Source organism: Myotis myotis, unplaced genomic scaffold (genome assembly GCF_014108235.1).
Source record: "Myotis myotis isolate mMyoMyo1 unplaced genomic scaffold, mMyoMyo1.p scaffold_m19_p_5, whole genome shotgun sequence".
NCBI classification, from domain to species: Eukaryota; Metazoa; Chordata; class Mammalia; order Chiroptera; family Vespertilionidae; genus Myotis; species Myotis myotis.
This window is the reverse complement of record NW_023416357.1, coordinates 89,100,246-89,121,536: the sequence shown is the minus strand read 5'-3', so window position 1 is coordinate 89,121,536 and position 21,291 is coordinate 89,100,246. Positions and strand designations below refer to the sequence as shown.

The window sequence follows — 21,291 nt, the reverse complement described above, 5'->3', positions numbered from 1 at the left end:
GTTGCCAAATCCAAGATATCGTCCACGCATCATCTTACTCATCCTCTCAGCAGCTTTCACAGCGCTGCTGAGCAGAGTTGAGCAGGTTGTGGCCTGCACAAAGGTGCCTTTCAGAGGGGAATGAGGTGGGCCGAATAAAAACCATTTTAAAACATCCTTACAAGATTCCTCTATGCTCAGATCCTGAGGATTTAAAGTAACTGGACTCTTCCCTTTCTTTGGCTTATGGGATGTTATACTCTATTTCTCCCCACCTCTCTGGTCCTATTATTTCAGGAGCCTTTAAATGTTTGCTCAGTCTCTTCTACCAATCCACTAATCTTGGAGTTTCTCCAAGCTTAGGCCCTCTATTCATCTTCCTTTGTACTCTCCCTCAATACGTGCCAGTGGCAGTATTTATCACCTACCTGTATTCCATCAACTCCCAAACACAACTGGCTCCTTTCCTCCCAGAATCCCCATTGTAATAAATATTTTTCTAATAAACGGCACTACTTGATCAGTCAGGTATGTGTCCCCGATTCTAAGTCTCACCTCTATCCCATCTCTTCTCCACATTGCAACAAAAATAATTCTTGTAAAACACAAATCTGTTATCTCCCCATGCCCTTATCCTATGTATCTCACTTCCTTTTTAAGCTAAGTTTCTACCAACCACTCCTTATACTGTACACTCCATACCCCATCATCCTAATCATTCAGTGCCATGGAAAGAACCACCTTGCTCAGCCCCTGTCTGCCTGGAACAGCCTGTCCTGGTCCCTCGCAAACCCTGCCTAATTTCTCTTTATCCTTCAAGCTTCAGCTATCCTTTGGAAAGTTTCTGATTCCCCTGGAACAGGCTAGGAGTCCCTGCCTATATACATGTGCTGCAGAGAACCTAATAGTTTCCTTAGCTCTTACAACATTTGAAAAACTTATTTAAAACTATGTTCTGGCCCTACCCAGTTTTGCTCAGTGAATAGAGCGTGGGCCTGTGGACCAAAGGGTCCCGGTTTTGATTCCCGGTTTCGTGTCAAGGGCACGTAAAAGGCACGTACAAGGGCACGGACCTCAGTTACAAGCTCCTCCCTGGCCCAGGCCCTGGTCGGGGCTCTAGCAGGAGGCTACCAATTGGTTTGTTTCTCTCACACTGATGCTTCTGTCTTTCCCTCTCTTCCACTATCCCTAAAAATCAATGGAAAAATATCCTCGGACGAGGATTAACAAAACAAAACAAAACTATGTTCTGCCAGGAGATTATAAATACCAGAAGGGCAGGGGCCCATTAATTTTGCTTATCACTATATCCATTGACTAGATGGCATATAAATTACTTGTTTTTTTGTTTTTTGGTTTTTTTTTTGTTTTTTTTTAATATATTTTATTGATTTTTTACAGAGAGGAAGGGAGAGAGATAGAGAGTTAGAAACATCGATGAGAGAGAAACATCGATCAGCCGCCTTCTGCACATCTCCTACTGGGGATGTGCCCGCAACCAAGGTACATGCCCTTGACCGGAATCGAACCTGGGACCCTTCAGTCCGCAGGCCGACGCTCTATCCACTGAGCCAAACCGGCTTCGGCATAAATTACTTGTTGACTAAATGATTGCCTATTCTCATAATTGAGGCTTTTCTCTTGACCATGGAATGCAGTCCCCTAAGCTAACCCTTTGGCTTATGGGATGTTTTACTCTGTATTTCTTCAAGATTATACTAACTTTTCTTCACAATTCAACCTGCAACCCACACTTCCTCTCCAAAATGTTTTATTAAAATCAATACTTTCTTGATCATTTCTACAAGGGCATTAATTAAGAGTTAGCAACTCCAAATGGTGAACTGCGACCCTCTGTTAATTTACAATCTAGAAAGAAAAAAATTGTAAGTCAATATTAGTTCCAATCCTATATAATAAAAGGCTAATATGCAAATCAACCGAACAGCAGAATGACCTGTCACTATGATGCACACTGACCACCAGGGGGCAGATGCTCAATGCAGTACTCCACAGCAGTACTAAGGATGCCTGACTAACGGCTTAGGCCCGCTCCCCATGAGCCATCAGTCGAACATCCCCCGGGGACTTCAGGACTGCGAGAGGGTGCAGGCCGGGGTGAGGGATCCCCCCTACCCTGAGTGCACGAATTTCGTGAACCAGGCCTCTAGTTAGGAGTATAAAATGCTGTGATTTTAGGCGGGAAAAGCCCATTGTTCAGCTCATCCTTTAAACTCTTATAGCACTCAAAAAGCATGTACAACACTAGATTGTAATTTACTGGATGTATACTAGCTTTAATTTCCTCATTTGTTTGAGATGTTACTATTGAAGGCAGGAGGTACTAACTTATACCACACACCTTTCACAGGGAAAAGAGAACAAATAGTGGTTGCTACATGCAGAGAGGAGGGCAACCAATTAGAAGATGACCATTGTCATTGTTTACATTAAGTAAAAATTTTGTCTTCTAAGTTAATATTTCCCTAACTAAAATTTGGTCTATGCATATGATCTTAAGAGTAATTTTTCTGAACACAGAAAAAGAAGCCAGCAATAAAAGGGGCTGGCTTCAGCAATATATTTAAACTAGAGGACTAAATGCATGAAATTTGTGCAAGAGTAGGCCTTCCTTCCCCCGGCTGCTGGCACCAGCTTCCCTCTGCCCCCAGGACCTGGGCTTCCCTCCGGCCATCGGCAGGAACCTGGGACCCAGGCTTCCCTCGCAGCCCCAGCTTCATCTGGAAGGTCGACCAGCCTAATTAGCATATTATGCTTTTATTATTATAAATTCTGAATTTATCTACTCAATATACATTTTTTAAACCTTATTTATTTTTGTGCATCAAAGGACATTATCAAGAGAGTGAAAAGACAACTCACAAAATCAGAGGAAATATTTGCAAATCATGTATCTCATAAGACTCTAGTATATATAAAGAATTTCTATAATTCAACAAAAAAGACAAACACTCCAATCTAAAAATAGACAAAATACTTGAATAAAAATACTTCTCCAAAAATATACAAAAGGCCACTAAGCACATGAAAAGTTGTTCAACTTTATTAGTGACTAGAGAAATGCAAATCAAAACCACAATGACAAACCACACCCACTAGGATAACCATAAATTGAACCCTTATACATTACTGGTGGGAATGTAAAATGGCACAACCACTCTAGAAAAGTTTGGCAGTTCCTCAAAAAGTTAAATATAGAATTATCATATGACCCAGCAATTCCACTCGTAGGTATATGCCCAAAAGAACTGAAAACAGGTGTCCAAACAAAAACTTGTATGCCAATGTCACCAAAACACTATTCACAATAGCCAAAAGGCAGAAACCTAAATGTCATCAAAGGATGAATGGATGAACAAAGGTGGTATATCTATGCAATGGAATATTATTCAACCATAAAAATGAATAAAGCACTGATACCTGCTACAATATGGATGAACCTTGAAAAGATCAGGCTAAGCAACAGGCCAGACACAAAAGGCTATATGAAATATACACAACAGCCAAATCCATAAAGAAAGTAGGCTTGTGGTTGCTAGGGGCTAGGAAAAGGGGAGAATGCAGTGACTGTTTAATGGGTACAGGTTTCCCATTTAGAGTGATGGAAAGTTCTGCAACTCGATAGTGGTGATGGTTGCACATCATAAATGTACTCAATAACACTAAATTATAAAATAGCAAATTTTACATTCATTTTACCACAATTTAAAGAACTTTATTTATGATACTCTTGAAAAGATAAATTATAGGGGAGAAAAGACCATTGGTTACCAAGGGGTGGGAGTACAAGTTGACTACAAAGAGGCACAAGGAAATTTGAGGGGATAATGGAACTGTTCTATAGCGATTTTCACCCTTTTATGGCACACATAAACTAATTACTAAAATTCTGCAACACACCAAAAAATATACTTTTTGTCAATCTGAAAAAAAAAATACCCAAAAAGACATAATTTTTATTCATTCACATTGAAAGGCTATTGTTGACAGTCTAAGGGGAAAGAGGTCAGTGCCCCTGACTAAATAACCAGGTATTGCATGTTTTAAAAATTCTTGTGGCACGCCGGTTGAAAATTGCTGCTATAGCTTAATTGTAGTAGTCATGGTTACAATACTATATACATTTTTTAAAATATATTTTCTTATTTTTATTGATTTCAGAGAGGAAGGGAGAGGGAGAGATAGAAACATCAATGATGAGAATCACTGATTGGCTGCCCCTTGCATGCCCCTACTGGGGATCAAGCCCACAACCCAGACAAGTGCCCTTGACTGGAATCAAACCTGGGACCCTTCAGTCCACAGGCTGATGCTCTATCCACTGAACCAGACCGGCCAGGGCAATACTATATACATTTGTTAAAACTCAAAGAACTACACAGCATATAAATTGTACCTCAATAAACCTAACTTTAAAGGAAATACATTTCTTTACAGTAAAGGTATAAAAATAAAAGACTTGATTTATTTTTAATAATTCAGTATTTCATGTCTTGTATTGCCTACCATATTTAGCCATTCTAAATGGAAAAGCATAAAGGTAGCATAGCACTGGCTTAAAGTCATTGTGCTTTCCAATGAAACTAAAGACTGTTAGTGTCTGAATTAATTAATCAGTTATAAGAAGATCTAGAATTTACAGCTTGAAAAGGATTATCTTAGCCAAGACAAAGAAACAAAACAGTGCACGTATACAGTGAAAGACAACTCTTACCTATATTTTTAATAAGTTTTAAATTTATAGCATAAGAAGAAATTTTACTCTGTATCAATGCCCAAAAAATACCTCACAGTCTTTTAAGACTTAATTTTATTTTATTTTTCTTAATTAAATTTTATTTATTTGATTTTTAGAGAAAGGAAGGGGGGGGGGGGGGAGAGAAACATCGACGTGAGAGTGAAACATAGATCCGCTGCCTTCTGCATTCCCCCAACGGGCATCAAGCCCACAAACCAGGCAAGTGGCTGGAATGGAGATCAACTGGCAACCCATTGATGCACAGGAAGAGACCAAACCAACTAAGCCACATCAGCCGGGGCTAGCACTTAATTTTTAAAAAAGAAATGCACCGTATTTTATCGCTTAGCCATTTTGATAAGCTTTCAAAATTGTAGCTGAAGTCTTATTAACTAACGACTGAGACAATGCAAAAAATTTAGAGTCAAAGCACTAAGGCTGGTAAAATCAGAAAATCATTGGCTAAGACAGAGACATGAAATCCACTGCTAATTTAAGTATTCTGAAGTCCTGAACCTCAACTGGCATAAATTCGTATCTTACTAAGTATCAAGTATATTGGTAGTTATAAAATCTTGTACACTTTTTATCTCCAATACAAATGTGAATTCAATGTTAAGTATTTAACAAAAGGAAACCTTGCTTAAGGTCCCTTTCGCATTGCTTATCTTCCCCTTTTGTCTGCAAGTCCTGGAAGTACTTTAGAAACATCCACTTCAGCTGGGAAATGGCCAAGATTGAAAGGAAATTTCTTATTCCATGACCTCCTAGCACAGGAAGAATAAAAAGACAAAAGCCAGGCTCTTCAGTTAAAGCCAAACACCTTAAGGACAGAGGAAATCAAGACTAAGAGCTATATACACTACAGCAAGCATGTTTGACATGCTTGCACTACTGGAATCCTAAAAGAATGAATCTTGAAACCAGACTGGGACTCTAGAATCAAGGAAAAGGCAAGAAACTAGAGGCCCGGTGCATGAATCTGTGCACCAGTGGGTCCCTTGGCCTAGCCTGCAGGATCAGGCCAAAACCGGCTCTCTGACATCCTCCGAGGGGTCCCAGATTGCGAGAGGGCACAGGCCAGGCGAAGGGACCCCACTGGTGCACAATCAGGGCAGGGAGAAATGCAGGAGGTTGGCCAGCCAGGAGAGACCATGGGAGGGCTCTAGGGCAGCTGTGGGCAAACTACAGCCCGCGGCCCGACCCGTCTGAAATGAATAAAACTATTGAAAAAAAAGACCGTACCCTTTTATGGAATGATGTTTACTTTGAATTTATATTAGTTCACACAAACACTCCATCCATGCTTTTGTTCCGGCCCTCCGGTCCAGTTTAAGAACCCATTGTGGCCCTCGAGTCAAAAAGTTTGCCCACCCCTGCGGGTGTTTCTGGCCCATCCTGCTCAGTCATGATTGGCTGGACCCCAACAGCAAGCTAACCTACCAGTCGGAGCATCTGCCCTCTGGTGGTCAGTGCACGTCATGGCAACTGACCGACCTGTCAACTTTCTGCCCCCTGGTGGCCTGTGCACATCATAGCGAGCGGTTGAGCAGCCTTAGTATATTAGGCTTTTATTATGTAGGATAGGATGTATACAACTACCTTTAAAAAGCCCTGAAAACAGTCAAATAATGACTATAGAGTTATTCTGATAAAATTCCTCTAGAAAACAGACTCAAGCATATCCCCATGGGACTGACATGCATGTGAGATTCCCTAACAATTACATATTTTAAATCTCCTCTTAAAAAAGAATCTTAAAGCCCTGGCTGGGTCCTGTGCACCAAAAAGTGGCTGGTTCGATTTCCAGTCAGGGCACACATTTAGGTTATGGTTTCAGGGCATGTGTGGGAGGGAAGTAATCAATAGATGTTTCTATCGGGTGAGGATTAAATGATAATAGTAAATGATAATCTTAAAAAGCACTGTGTGCACCTTTAAAAATAAATGTACTGTGTAACAGATAATATTACCTCTTTTTTCTTTTTTTTTACAGGTGAGAGTGATCAGAAAAATGTGGTTCCAAAAATCACTCATAGCACATTAAGAAAAAACAAATATCATGCAATTCAGACATAGGCACTTTTAAAGAAAACTAATAGCAAGCTAGGCACTACATTGCCACAAAGGTATAGTACACCCTACAAATCTTGGGCACAGTCAAGGTTTTGGGGCATTAATAAGAGCAACATTCTAGCATGCATCCCTTAACATGTAACACATGTTAAATAATGACAAATATAGAAAAGACATTTAACTGAATCTCATATTCCATAACAGTGATTCTGAACAAAGATGAGTACATTATTAGAAATATCTTTAGGGAATTCTCAAATTACACATGGCCCCCACCACAACTTCCTTAAAAAAGAAATATACCTTAGGAAAAAATCTAAAACAACCTGGGTTTCTATTTCTAACTCTACTAATTAGTGTATTTATACTAAGACAATAATTGGATTTTTAAATGGACTCTGACTCCTTTCAACATCCTCAATAACTCCTACAGGACCTATGTCCTTAGGTATCTTGAGGTAGGAAATATGCTGTTAAACAGCAAACTGGTAAAGAAACATACTATCTATAATCAAAGGTAAAATATGTATGGTAATTCCTCCTACTTAAGCATTGGAATTTCTTTTAAGAGGTGCTCTTGAAATAACCATTTCCTACTACTAAAACATAAAGAAATAAAAATGTCTCGTAGGTAAATCTCAGAAGATACGGTCTCCTAAATCTAATAGGAAAGATACTTTTCAGAATAATCACACTATTCTAACTATAGGAAAATGTAATAAATGAAGACAGTTTCTGTAGTTATTGAAATATACAAGTAAGCAGCAACCAAGAGCCAAGAAACAATGCTCCCACTCTGCTCAACAGAAGCTAGAAACATACTGAGGTATTTAAAGTAATTAGTCTTAAGTTTAAGAAAGCTATGGAACAGTTCAAAATCATCACTTCAAAATTATCACTTAGGCCATTTTAAACCCACAAGATCTATATGAATCTTATCGTTTTCTTTTGTTATACGATATACAAAACACAGTTTAATCAGATTGATTTATGTGGTTTAAAATAAGAACCTTTTAAAATTTCCTTTTACAACAAAAGAGAAAAACAATCAAAGTTTCTAGATATAAAGTTCCTTAGGAAACATCATTTACTCATCTTGAATCAATCTGTAGTGCCATAATTTAAAATAGCACCAAAATCTCACTCTGGCCAGTGTTGCTGGCTAGTTAGAGCATCGACCCTCGCACTGAAGGAACGAGGTTTGAGTCTCAGTCAAGGGCACTACATGGGTTGCAGATTTGATCCTGGCCCCAGTCAGGGCACATGCAGGAGGCAACCAATAGATGTGTCTCTCTCACATCTGTTTCTCTCTCTCCCTCCCTCTCTCTCTCTCTCTCTCTCTCTCCCACCCTCTATATATAAATCAATACGAAAAATATCTTCAGGTGAGGATTAAAATAAAAAAGTACCAAAATCTCATGATAGCTTAATACTATATATACTACTATATACTCTTATAATAATATGAAATCTCATTAATTCCTATTTCTTTAGAGGATACATGTGGGGTGTTTTGCTTTTTTTTTTTAAGTAGTACTTCAAACTATTGCACTGGCAGAGTATACCTTTTCCACGATCCCATGGATCCATCTCCCTACTTACTCCCTTTAAAAACAAACGTACACACATACTAGGCTGGGGGAAAGCAATGTAGCATTCAAGTGGTATTCTTATAAGAATTAGTTTTCGGGGAACCAAGATGGCAGCATAGGTAAACACCTGAATTTGCTGCTGCGCACAACCACATTAAAATTACAATTAGAATACAAAAACGAATATCATCCAGAACCACGGGAAGGCTGGTTGAGTGGAAATTCTACAACAAGAAGGAAAGAGAAAAGCGCATTGAGTCCAGTAGGAGGTGCAGAGGTGTGGAAGTACAGAGGTGAGTGCGAAGGAGGCTGGCAGCTGGGTATGCTGTTGTCTTTTTCAATTGGGAGATACAAGCTCCCAACTGCTCTGAACTCTAGTTCCGGGTGAGAATCTGGGGACCCAGACTCATATGAAGAGAAACCGGACTGTCTGGCATCGGGCCTGAACGTAAGGGCGGCTTTCTAGCAGAGGTGCTTGCAGCGGTCATTATTCCTGCACGGGCGGGGCGTGGGACACAGACCCCCGGACCTTTAGGAGGCAGAGCAGACTGGCAACCATTGTGGTGATTCCCTGAGACCCCGCCCCACCCAATTTACAACCCCACCCAAGCTGTGCCCAGAGGCTTTTGCATATGAATGGCCTGGCCTTTCTCCACCTAAAAACCTGGGCAGACTCAGTGAGCGCCAAAGCCCCATTGAAGCAAGTCCTGCCCCATAAGGGTGTCTCCAGCACAGAAGTTCTCTCATTGTAGACACAACTGGTCCCCACAGCCAACTGGCCTGGAGATCAATTCCTATCAGTGATACCAACAGCAATCAAGGCTTAACTACAACAAAACTGTGCACACAGCCCACAAAGGGGTGCACCAAAGTGTCCACCTCAGGTAATTAGGGAGACTGAGCCACTGGGCCCTATACAACACCTGGCACACAAGCCACTCTATCAACACAGGGAAGCATAAAAAATGCGGAGACAAAGAAACATGTCACAAACAAAAGAAATGGAGGAGAGCAAACTACTGGATATAGAGTTCAAAACCACGGTTTTAAGGTTACTCAAGAATCTTCTAGAAACCTCAGAGAAATATAGTGAGACACTCAAGGATATGAAAAAGGACCAATTAGAAATTAAGCATATACTGACTGAAATAAAGAAGAATATACAGAGATCCTACAGCAGACTAGAGGATCCCAAAAATCAAGTCAAAGATTTGAAATACAAAGAAGCAAAAAACATCCAATTGGAAAAGCAAAAGGAAAAAAGAATACAAAAATATGAAGAGAGTGCAAGGAGCCTCTGGGACAACTTCAAGCATACCAACATCCGAATTATAGGGGTGCCAGAAGAAGAGAGAGAGCAAGATATTGAAAACCTATTTGAAGAAATAATGACAGAAAACTTCCCCTACCTGGTCAAAGAAATAGACTTACAAGTCCAGGAAGCACAGAGAACCCCAAACAAAAGGAATCCAAAGAGGACCACACCAAGACACACCATAATTAAAATGCCAAGGGCAAAAGACAAAGAGAGAATCTTAAAAGCAGCAAGAGAAAGAAAGTCAGTTACCTACAAGGGAATACCCATACGACTGTCAGCTGATTTCTCAACAGAAACTATGCAGGCCAGAAGGGAGTGGCAAGAAATATTCAAAGTGATGAATAGCAAGAACCTACAACCAAGATTACTCTACCCAGCAAAGCTATCATTCAGAATTGAAGATCAGATAAAGAGCTTCACAGATAAGAAAAAGCTAAAGGAGTTCATCACCGCCAAACCAGTATTACATGAAATGCTGAAGGGTATTCTTTAAGAAGAGGAAGAAGAAAAAGGTAAAGATAAAAATTATGAACAACAAAGTGATAACAAATACATATCTATCATCAAGTAAATCTAAAAATCAAGTGAATAAAAAATCTGTTGAACAGAATAAACTGGTGAATAGAATAGGATCAGGGGCATAGAAAGGGAGTGGACTGACAATTCTCGGGGGAAGGAGGTGTGGGGGGTGCAGGAGGAGACTGGACAAAAATCGTACACCTATGGACAAAGACAGTGCAGGGGGTAAGGGAAGGAGGTGGGGTGGGAACAGGTTGGAGGGGAGCTACGGAGGGGAAAAGAGGAACAACTGTAATAATCTGAATAAAGATTTATTTTTAAAAAATTCCCATGATATAAAAAAGGAAAGATACAAACTACCTTTTAACCTACCCTTTCTCTATTTAATTCCATTTGTACCTGCCCTCCAATATATGTACTCACAAAGATCATGTTTCCTAGGTCACAATTTCAATTGGTATCAAGTTCTTAACATGTGAATAAATAAAAAAATACAGAAAAAAAAAGAATAATGGCGATCTATAGTCAAATTCCTCATGGGCCACTTGAAACAGATTTTTTAGGCTAATGAAAGCACAGTAGAAAATGTAGAAAGAACACCACTACTATACTGGAGGGCAATTAACTGCATCTCCACCAACATACTTTTTAAGTATGAATATGAACAATGTTACAAATGTCATATTCCATACTTAACAAAAACTTAACAATTATGAGCTTCCACTCATATATACTCTGACATAAATACCCTTTATGAAATCTTTTTTAAATAATTTTTATTGATTTCAGAGAAGAAGGGAGAGAGAGAAATGTCTATGATGAGAGAGAATCATGGATCGGCCTCCTGCATGCCCCACACTGGGGATCGAGCCCGCAACCCGGGCATGTGCCCTTCACCTGGTGCACAGGTCAATGCTCAACCACTGAGCCATGCCAGCTAGGCCCTTTATGACATTTTTATAAGTTACTACACACACACCCATACACAATCACTCTAGAAGAGAAAAATGAAATTTGACCTAGAGTATGTGTACATGTGTAGATAATTCTAAAACTTTTTGAGGAAGAGATAAGAGAAAAAGTTCCAACATTTGATTCAGACATAGCACTATAGTAGCATCTGTGTAGCACTTTAATAGTTTCGAAAGTAAGATCCCCAACTTCTCTTTAACCAGCTCTAACCCTACATCTTAGGAAGGCAAGAATGATCTCACAGGGACAGTACAAAAGACCTTTGTCATCCCATTCTTAGCCCACTGCTATTTACATGACACCAGCCTCTACTAAGGTAAATATTTGTGAAGGATTAATATTAAAAATGCACACATTCTTAAAAATAAGTAAACCTTGAGGAATCTGAAACACCCTAGTTTCTATCTTCTCCAATGCAATTCTACTAAGAAAACAAGCAGAAAATTTTTAAATGGACTAAAGGAGTGGGGAGAATAGCACTGTTGGTGTAATTTTTATATCCTTAGTAAGATTACAATAAAAATGCAGGAAATATTAGCATTATAGTAACTATACAAGATGGGCCACTTTAAATAAAAGGCTTCTTTTACAAAGCTTTGTCTTATAGTCAATCAACTGATAATCCTTCACATTAAGCCTAATTAATTTTTTAAATTTTTTAGAACATTGGATTTTTAAAATTTAAATTCTTTATTGTTTAAAGTATTACATAAGTCTCCTTCCCCTGCCCGCCCGCCTCCCCCCAACTCTCCCCAGCTGCTCCCACCCCCAGCACATGCCCTACTCCCCTACTGTCTGTGTCAATCGGTTATGCCCATATGCAAGCCTAAATTAATTTTTAATTTCAATATTTTCCAAAAAGGGACAAGATATCACATATTAAAATGCTATCAATATTTCAAATAATGATAAAATTAATCACTTTTAACAGAATTCTAACTCAAACCCTTCCAAAACAATACAAACCATGTCTTCGGATTCTTTTAAACCCAACTAATAAATAAACACTAAATCTCAAGTTGTATACATAGTCCTGCTCTGGGAAACCTGCTATATTTTCACTTTTCTTCACATTTATCCAAAGAATATAAGGACAGGCAAGGAAAACAACCAGAGTGTTAGGAAAGAAAATCCAGGATGTGTTCTCTTTCCTATTAAATATATATTAAGTCAACTGTGCCACATTATGTGATACTGATCATCTTTGGATCTTTTTAATCATCTAATCAGAAAACAGTCCAATTCTATAGAGATAACAAAGTTTTACATCTTTCCTCAAATTAATAGGATTTTCTATCTAAATTCTGGCAAATCTCAGGAAGCCAATGAAGGGGACAAAAGTCCTGCCTTTGGGATATTGATTTTAAGTTGGTTATTAGGAAACAAAAGACCCTCCCACCTTCCTGCCCAAAAGATTCAGATGGAAAAATCTGCTCCAGGAAAGAAACTTTAGCTTATTCACCTTAGCTTAATTTGAGTTAAGACAGATAGAAGGCACCAAGCAGGGGTTAGCTACATACCCCTGTGTCCCACTGAAGCAAGAATTTACCTGCAGTATGTTCAGCTCTTTCTCAACTACCTATAAATTGCCTTCTTCCTTTAAAATCCCATCACTAACCATCCCCTTCTCCTTTGCCCAAAAAGAAATATATACACCCAATTTTGCCAAACTGTCTTAGGAATTTTCATGCTTATGTGAATTCTCATGTTAATTCTCCATGAGCATACACTGAAATTTGATTTTCTCCTGTTATCCTGTCTCTATTAATTTGGTTATTAGCCCAGCTAGAAGAATTTAGAAGGTGGAAGAAAAGGCATTATTTTTTTTTTAGCAGCACACTATCATAGAATCTGCCATTAGGGCAATGAATCCGAATTTCCAGGGTTAGAATGAAAACAAGGAATCTGGAAATAAAGAAAGTGTGACATTTCAGACAAGACATTCCAGGGTTCATATTATCAGGAATATAAACCAAGGAGACCCTGAAGAGGATGAATAGCAGGAGTCATAGATTGCTTCAAAGAACTAAATATTTCAAGATGAAAGTTAAAATTTCAAACGCACATAACACAATTCTTTTAAAATCACAAGATTAAAATGCTAAAGAAGAAAGACACATTTTCAATTAATAAATTTAAAAGAGGAAAAATTTTAATTCAGTAAGAAAATAAAATAAAATGTTACCAATACTATCAAATATGAAGGAAAAAACTAACCTATGTTTGTTATAAAATCCAATATGTATGTACTAGTGGAGCCTTTTTCCTAATCAACAGAAAAGGCATTAACATATTGGATACAGTAAAAATAAATAATGTAAATAAAGATGTAGTAAATATGTAGTTTAACAATTTTTAAAAATCTGTAGACATACATTAGTATACAATTACCTCAAGCCACTGCAGAGCCATTAATAATTTTGGTTCTTTATTACAATAAAAAGGGTAAGGTAAAGGGAAAAAGTAGTGCCTCTCTTATATATAAACAAAGAAAAAGCATAACTTAGGAAGTTCCATACCAAAAAAAAATCTACAATTCTGATACCAGAAACCCCTCTGAAAAAAATATTTTTAAATAATTAATACAAAAAGTCTGTGAAAAGTTTTCAACTATACATGAGGGTCCTAGACATTATCTGAATAATAATATGAATAACAACCATAACCTCCAAAGCAATAATTTCTAAAAGGACTACAATTTCCTTTTTTGAAAGAATATAAAAATTAATATAAGGGAAGTAATTCACTGTTTAGAAATCTGTTGAATCTGAAAATTGTGGGTTTCAGTCCTTCCCCACTCAGCAGGCATACAACTGGCCAGTTTTGTTTCAAGTAATTCTGAAAGAAAGCCAGAAAGCTCAACTCAGCACTTAACTTTTAAATGATTAGCTTAAAGAATGTACAAGCAGATTCAATAGATACAGGATAAGACAATGTGTAAAAGAACTTTAAATATGAGAGCAAGGTATTTTTTTCAAGATGGGTAAAGCTTGTAAATCTTAAAGGACCATGTTCTTTCTTCTGTAAAAGATCTAGCCACCTCAGTCCACTAGAACGCTGTTCCTTTGAACCTGTTCCATCAGCTTATTTAAATTGCTGTCTCTGGCTAACTGGGCTGCTGTACAAAAAATGTTCCTCTCAATGTGCCTCCTACATTAAGAGTTATAAACTCTAGAGTTGACTCTCCAGAAACAAACTTGCAGCATTCCATTTTCATGTATTTACTTAAGAAAACAGAAATATACAAAATAAAGTGTAAACTACTTGATGCACTGCAGTAGAGACGAAAGAATACAGAGGTAAAATGATTATACAAGATGCATGCACAAATGAAGGTTCTATTTTATTGGGGAAGAATACACAGTGAAATGTTAGAGAATGCTGCTGCTTCTCACTGAAGAATGACATTTAGGCCGAGAGAGCACGAGAGTACTCCAGGGTCAAGTATGCTAAGAGCAAGCTGTGCAATAGCATGCAGCAAGAACAGCACATGCGAAGGCCATAGGGCAGAAATGAGCTTGAGGAGTGCTTTGGGTAAGAAGACACAGAAGCAGGGGAGAATTGACTCTGGCTCAGCCCTTATGGACTTAAACTAATTGGGGAACATGAGATCAATCATTGAAGTGATAAGCACAGTTAGCTTTCATTGTAGATCTGTCCAAGATCAGAAAGTAGAGGGATCACTGAGGGCAGAGGTAGCAGGGTAAGAGTCTTAAGGGTTATATTGCTGAGAGTATAAAAAACAAGAGCTAACAAGAGTAGGTATGTAGCCCTAACTGGTTTGGCTCAGTGGATAGCGTTGGCCTGCAGACTGAAGGGTCCCAGGTTCAATTCCGGTCAAGGGCATGTACCTTGGTTGCGGGCACATCCCCAGTGGGGGGTATGCAGGAGGCAGCTGATCGATGTTTCTCTCTCATCGATGTCTCTCTATCCCTCTCCCTTCCTCTCTGTAAAAAATCAATAAAATATAAAAAAAAAACCCACAAACATCTCTACATCAAAAAACTAAAACTATAGGAACTTAATGAGAAACACTCTACATTTTAAAAAATTAAAATGTAGTAAAAGCTGGAGTGTTTCATATAGGAATTAAACCACAAACTGTCTGCAGTCCTTACTTTTAGGCCTCTATATAAGAGGGTGTGTGCATTTTATTTTGTAGTCCCCAAAATAAAATGGGTTCTGAGAAAACTTTAAGATAGACAAAGACAAATAACCAAAATAATAATATGAGAAACCAAATAAACAACAGCTTGTGTGACTTCATAAAGGGAAGTACACTATAAGGAGCCCCAGGGATTTATCTTAGGTGGTTAGAATAGGAAAAGAAAAGCAAATAAGCAAGTGCTACTATATGCCAGGCAGTGAAGGCAGGACATCTGAAATTAAAAAGTTGTGAGAAGTCAATGTTCCCAAAAGACACCATGGATCACATTCCATTTTATGTGTATGACCATTCCATATAATGTAAGTGTCCTAACCTGAACTGAAGTGTGAGCAGAAAAAAAGTACTACTTTAGTGACCATCCTCAAAATCAAAACCAGATAACAAAAGACTGGAAATGCCCATATACAGTATTGGGCTGAATACTTTTGTCTGAATTAAAATCATGAATTATTAACAGAATATTGAGGTCCTTAGCAGTGTCTTGTCCAGACTGTTCTAATTACCTCCTACTTCAGTGTCAGAGCACACCCCCCCCCCCAAATTTTAATCTTCCTAAATTGCACCACTTTTCTGCTGGTAGAAGGTCAATGGTTTCCCAAATAAACTTAAACTACGATTCAAGGCCTACAATCCAGCTCCAATCCAACCCTTGAGCTTTATTTCTTATTCTATCACTCCTCACAAGTACACTATCCTAAGCAAACTAGAAATGTTTTAGCAAGGACAACTTACATTTTTCCATCTCCCTACTTTGTGTGTGTGTGTGTGTGTGTGTGTGTGTGTGTGTGTGTGTGTGTGTTTTAAGATTCCCGCCCCCCAAGATTAAAAATGGCGGCAGAGCAGGTGGATGCTACACGGACATGCTCTCAGGATCAAGCTGGAATTACAACTGAAATATGGAAAGGCTTCCAGAAAACTCACAGGAAAGAACCCTGATACCCGAGGACCGAAGGTGGAGACCTCATAGAGACTGGTATTAGGGGCAGAGGCGCAAAAGGGCTGGCTGGGCACCCACAGACAGCAACTGAAGTCCTGGAGAGATACCTCAGCTGTGTGTGTGTGGGGGGGGGGGGGGGGGGGGGAGTGCCACTGAGAACTCTGGGATCTAAAGATTCCTCCCCCCTTCCCCCCGACACACACACCATTTACTGTCAAAATAGTAGAGATCAATTTCATAGCCCCACTGCTTCCCCACCCCCCACTCAACCATAGCTTTCCCTCCACTGACTCCAGGTTTTAAAATCTGTTAATCACATATAGAAATAATTATACCAAGAATTGTATCACAATTAATATCCATATAATGCTTTACCTTTTACACACTCCTTTCTTATCTGCCATACTAACCTACTAAGGTTCAATTTAAACATACAATTGCCAATTATTTCATAAGGCATATATTTTATTTTATAATGGAAAAAATATATTTCCTCCCAAAATTAAACTCTCATACACAATTATCTGAAAAACAGTGTACCTGGAAACCTGCGGTACAAAATTCGCAATCATTAAATCCTATTAATACTCTATAGTTATAAAATACGTAACTTAATTTTTTCCCTTATGTAGTTTATTATATTATGTATCTATGGATATTAGACAGCACAGACTCATAAAAGGCTGAATAGACAGCTCTGACTTCAAAAATCCAACTTCTCACAATGTCAGATATACTGGTTTCTGGCTTTTCTATCTTCCCAGCATTCTTCCTTGTCTTTTGGTCTGTGACAATGGAGAATAAAGGTATTTGTACTTTTGAGAACTTTAATCTTTCTAGATTTTACCAAAAATTGAAGATATTTTTAATATACAGTTGCATCCTTTTAGAATTATGAAAGATCGCAAGTCTGGACACTGTAAGGCACCTAGTTATCTATCTGTTAAACGAATCAAGCCTTAAGATTTCCAAGTATAGAAGTAAAATCTATTTATTTTCCATTGACCTGGGTGCTTCCTCTTGTTGAACTAATCTATTTTTGACTTCAATGTCAAATTAATCATGTCACTTGGAATATTAAAATGTACAATAACTAATTATATATTTAATTTTAAAAACAAATCATGCTGATCTCTATCTTGATTGGTACTAGATTACTTCCCAAAATAAAGTGAAGAAAAGTGAAAGCTTTGGCTAGCAGCAATGATTAAAAAAAAACAAATATTTGCCTAATCACTCTTATTTGAGAGTACAGTGAGTGGAAAGGAAGACTATAGTGCTAGACACATGCTTCCTGCTGAAGGTATGCTTCTAGCAAAGGTGGGCTTGCTCTGATGCCCTATGTCACTAGTCTGTCTCTTCAGCCATCTGGAACACTTCCTGTCAATATGTGTGAAGTAGCATGTGTGGCCATGATTGACTCAACAGTCGGTTTTCAGACTGACAAAAGCCTGTATCTAGGGAAATAGAACCAAATGAAGCAAAGGAGGAATGGTACAGAAAGGCAAAGAATGTTTTAAAAAACCAAAGTGACTCAGATGAACCACAGGAATCTGCATGCATTTGAAGATGTTTAGAAAAATAAGCCCTGGCCCAGTAGCTCAGTTGGTTAGAGTGTCATCCCGATATGCCAAGGTTGTGGGTTCCATCTCCAGGCAGGGCACATACAAGAAGCAACCAATGAATTCTTAAATAAGTGGGACAACAAACTGACAAATGGATGTCTCCCTGTGTCTAAAATCAATCAATAAATAAAAAAGTAAAAAATATTTACTGAAGCCCTAGCTGGTTTGGCTCAGCGGATAGAGCGTCGGCCTCCAGACTCAGGGGTCCCAGGTTCGATTCCAGTCAGGGGCATGTACCTGGGTTGCGGGCACATCCCCAGTGGGGGGCGTGCAAGAGGCAGCTGAATCCATGTTTCTCTCTCATCGATGTTTCTAACACGCTATCCCTCTCCCTTCCTCTCTGTAAAAAAATCAATTAAAAAATATATTAAAAAAAAATTTACTGAAAAAAGAAAACCCCATTTAAATAGGGGGGGGATCAAGCTCCATTCTGTCAGTTAACTGGAGACTGTCACCTTTCCTGAAGTGAAGTGGGGACAGGACAACCTCAAATTTAACTTACCAAAATTTATGACCTGGCAAACATCTGAGGTTTTTTATTGGCTATTGAACAAAACAACTGAGGTGACCATGCAAATAAAGCTACAGTGTATTGTCCATACTTCTCTGTTCCCTCCTCTACATAAAAGTCAAGTATTTCCAACATCTAACCAACTGTTCCTCTGTGTAATCAAGTATATCTCACAGTATCTGTCCACCTAGGCCTAAGTTCTGAGGATTTATTACAGAGCATAGCTCGAAAGCAAGCATATACTGCCTTGCCCCCGCCCACCCCACATATCCAGGAAATAACACTTTAAACAAAAAAAACATGGATAATATTAATAATCCATGTACATAGTCCATAACTGTGTAAGTTATTCTGCTTCATATTGGTCAAATAAAAGTCAGGTGATCCCATCAGGTGGATGCAACTCTGCTCATCCATTTATTTAGAATTACAAGCTACAATTTATTCTTTTCCAAAAGCTCTAGGACTCTTTGAGAAGGGCATTTTATATAGTCTTCTAAAGGGATATTACATTATTTTATATATGCTGACCACAATACTGAAAAATAATGAAAAATCCATTGTCAAAGAGCTCTCAAACGTCAAATTTTATCATCCAATTCCTTAGATAAAAAAAAAAAAAAAAAAAATCACACATTTCAATGAAAGTACAAAACAACTAAGAATGTTAATTACAGATAAAAACACTTAGTCAACTGATTTTATTTAAAGCACTCACAAACCCTCCCTGGCTATACTTTTCCAATTTTTTAAAAACTACATAACATCTCAATTTCAGATTCAGAAATGGACTTTTAAAGTCATCTAGTTAGATGCATCAGTTCTCAACAGACACCCAATTTAGTAAGGCATATTAAATGGAATAGGATGCATACCACCCATTAGCCAAAAGATTATTTTTATTTTTCTATCAAGTCTTAAGATGTTACACGCTAACATCTTACTCAGTTATTTCTTCCCAAACTGTTGGAATTCACATCAGGAAGCAAAAGTTGTCCCAACAACCTGGGTAACTTACATGTGTTTGGCCAGTTCCTGGACAATCATAACGTAAGTGTGCTTCAGAGTATGAAAGCTCCATGAATCAACTAATCCTTAAATACTGCATACACTTAGGGAATTCCAGGCACCGGGCTAAATTCTTAAGTGCTGGTCTCTGAATATTACAGGCACTTAATTCAATAAGAGAGGTAACAACCAATCAGTCCCAAATTAACTAAACTAAGCACAACGGCCCACGAGTAATCAGAAAGACACCACATTGAAGTGGATGCTCCTATTTAACATATTCAGCATCAGCTAGGCCCCAAAGCGGTTTGCGAGCGAATCCTCCACACAGGAGGCAGTTCGCTGCTCCTCCGAGCGAGTGGTCAGGTGTGAACTGCTCTCCACCAAAACTTCATCTCCCAGGACCAGAGTTGGTGGGCCTCACTAGCGCACTCCCAGTCTCGTCCCATGCCCCACAGCTACCCTGCCTGAAGTCAGAGCAAAGCCTTCGAGTTGGGTGGTGGTTCTTAAATTATTAACACGTGGGGTGTGGGGGGTGGTGTCACAGAAGAGCTCACAATTAAGGAGGTCTTTCCTATGGGCGCTGAGAGGGCGAGGGGCCAAGGAAGTAGGAAGTACAGAGAGGGTCCTGGACTCTCAGGGTCCTCCCACGCTCACCCCAAATTGGGGAGAAGATGGGAACTAAAATGTGTCCCCACCACCGAGGCCCCGTTCTTCGCCACCCTTGACCCCAACTCCTAGGCCGGTGCCTCCGCCGGGCGCGCTGGGTCTCGGCTCCAGCTCGGGGAGAGGAGAGGCATTTAGGCCTGGCCTGCCCGCGGCCTTCCTCCCGGAGCCGGGGCGGGAGGGGACCCAGGAAGCCGCGCCCGGTTCCCGGGGGGTGGAGGGCCTAGGCCGCGCCTCCCAGCCCGGCAGCCTCAGGCCTCGGCGCCCGAGGCGGGCCCAGGGGTCGCGGCGGCGGGCAGCACTGCGCTCACCCACCTGGGTTGCCAGTCATTCCAGCTCCGCGGGTACCTGGTGCCGCCGCCGCTGCTCAGCCGAGACCCTGGGGCTCTGCGGCTCATTACCTTCCCCGACACGACATGGCCAGGCGCCGCCGCCCGAAGAAGCGCCAGTCGCCGCCCGAACTGATCGCTGCCGAGACTCTGCTCCTGCCCGGGGATGAGGAGGAAGCCGGGGAGGAGGAGGCGGCGGAGGGCGGGGGAGGCAGACGGCCGTTCCGGGTTCCGCCTGAGCTCACAGCGCAGTAGGAGGAGGAGGGAGCGGCGCGGCGAGCGGGAGGCGGAGGAAGGGGAGGCGACGTCTCTTCCAGGCCCGCGCGCGGCCCGCGACGCCGGGACCCAAGAGGAGGAGGAGGACGGCGAGGAGGAGGCGGTGGCGGCAGCTCCTCACGCTCACACACACACAGGCACAGCTTCCCCGCCTCCCGACTCCGCCCGCCGCTGCCGCACGGCATGCTGGGAGCGGGAGGCGGGGCGGGCGCTAGCCCAGCCAGGGCACAGGGGCGGGGCCTGGCGGGCGGGGCGGGGCCTGGAGGGCGTGGCTAGAGGGCCGCGCTCCCCCGCCCGGGGCACGCCTCCACTCCCAGCGAACCTCGCCAAGGTCCCTGGGCCCGCAGCTTGGGCTCCTGGGAGAGGGCATGTCTGCCACCCCTGCCCGCACCCCCTCCCAGCACGCCCCGGAAGGCACCTGACCCTCGAGAGCCGGACTGTCAGCGGTCAACAGGCATCCACTCCGGATCCCGCGCGCGCTCACCTTCCTCACCCTGTCCGGGGAAAAGTAAAAATAATATAAAAGAAAGGGCGTGGTATCCACCTAGCCAACCCC

General features: G+C 40.5%; 1 protein-coding gene across 6 annotated transcripts in view; it reads right to left on the bottom strand.

Moving 5' to 3' along the window:
• The window catches only part of SMG1 (SMG1 nonsense mediated mRNA decay associated PI3K related kinase), a 108,834-nt gene extending 87,942 nt beyond the window's left edge, over nt 1-20,892 (bottom strand). For 4 of the 6 annotated variants that reach the window (XM_036309653.1, XM_036309651.1, XM_036309656.1 and 1 more), the window contains exon 1: nt 20,446-20,888. Coding sequence is in view for 5 of the 6 variants with exons in the window: in XM_036309651.1 (XP_036165544.1) it covers nt 20,446-20,528 (83 nt within the window). In the remaining variant the exon portion in view is untranslated. Of the gene's footprint in view, nt 1-20,445 lie in introns of all 6 variants that reach the window. The other 2 variants (XM_036309660.1, XM_036309657.1) reach the window with 2 other exon arrangements.
• Between the last annotated feature and the right edge of the window lie 399 nt (nt 20,893-21,291).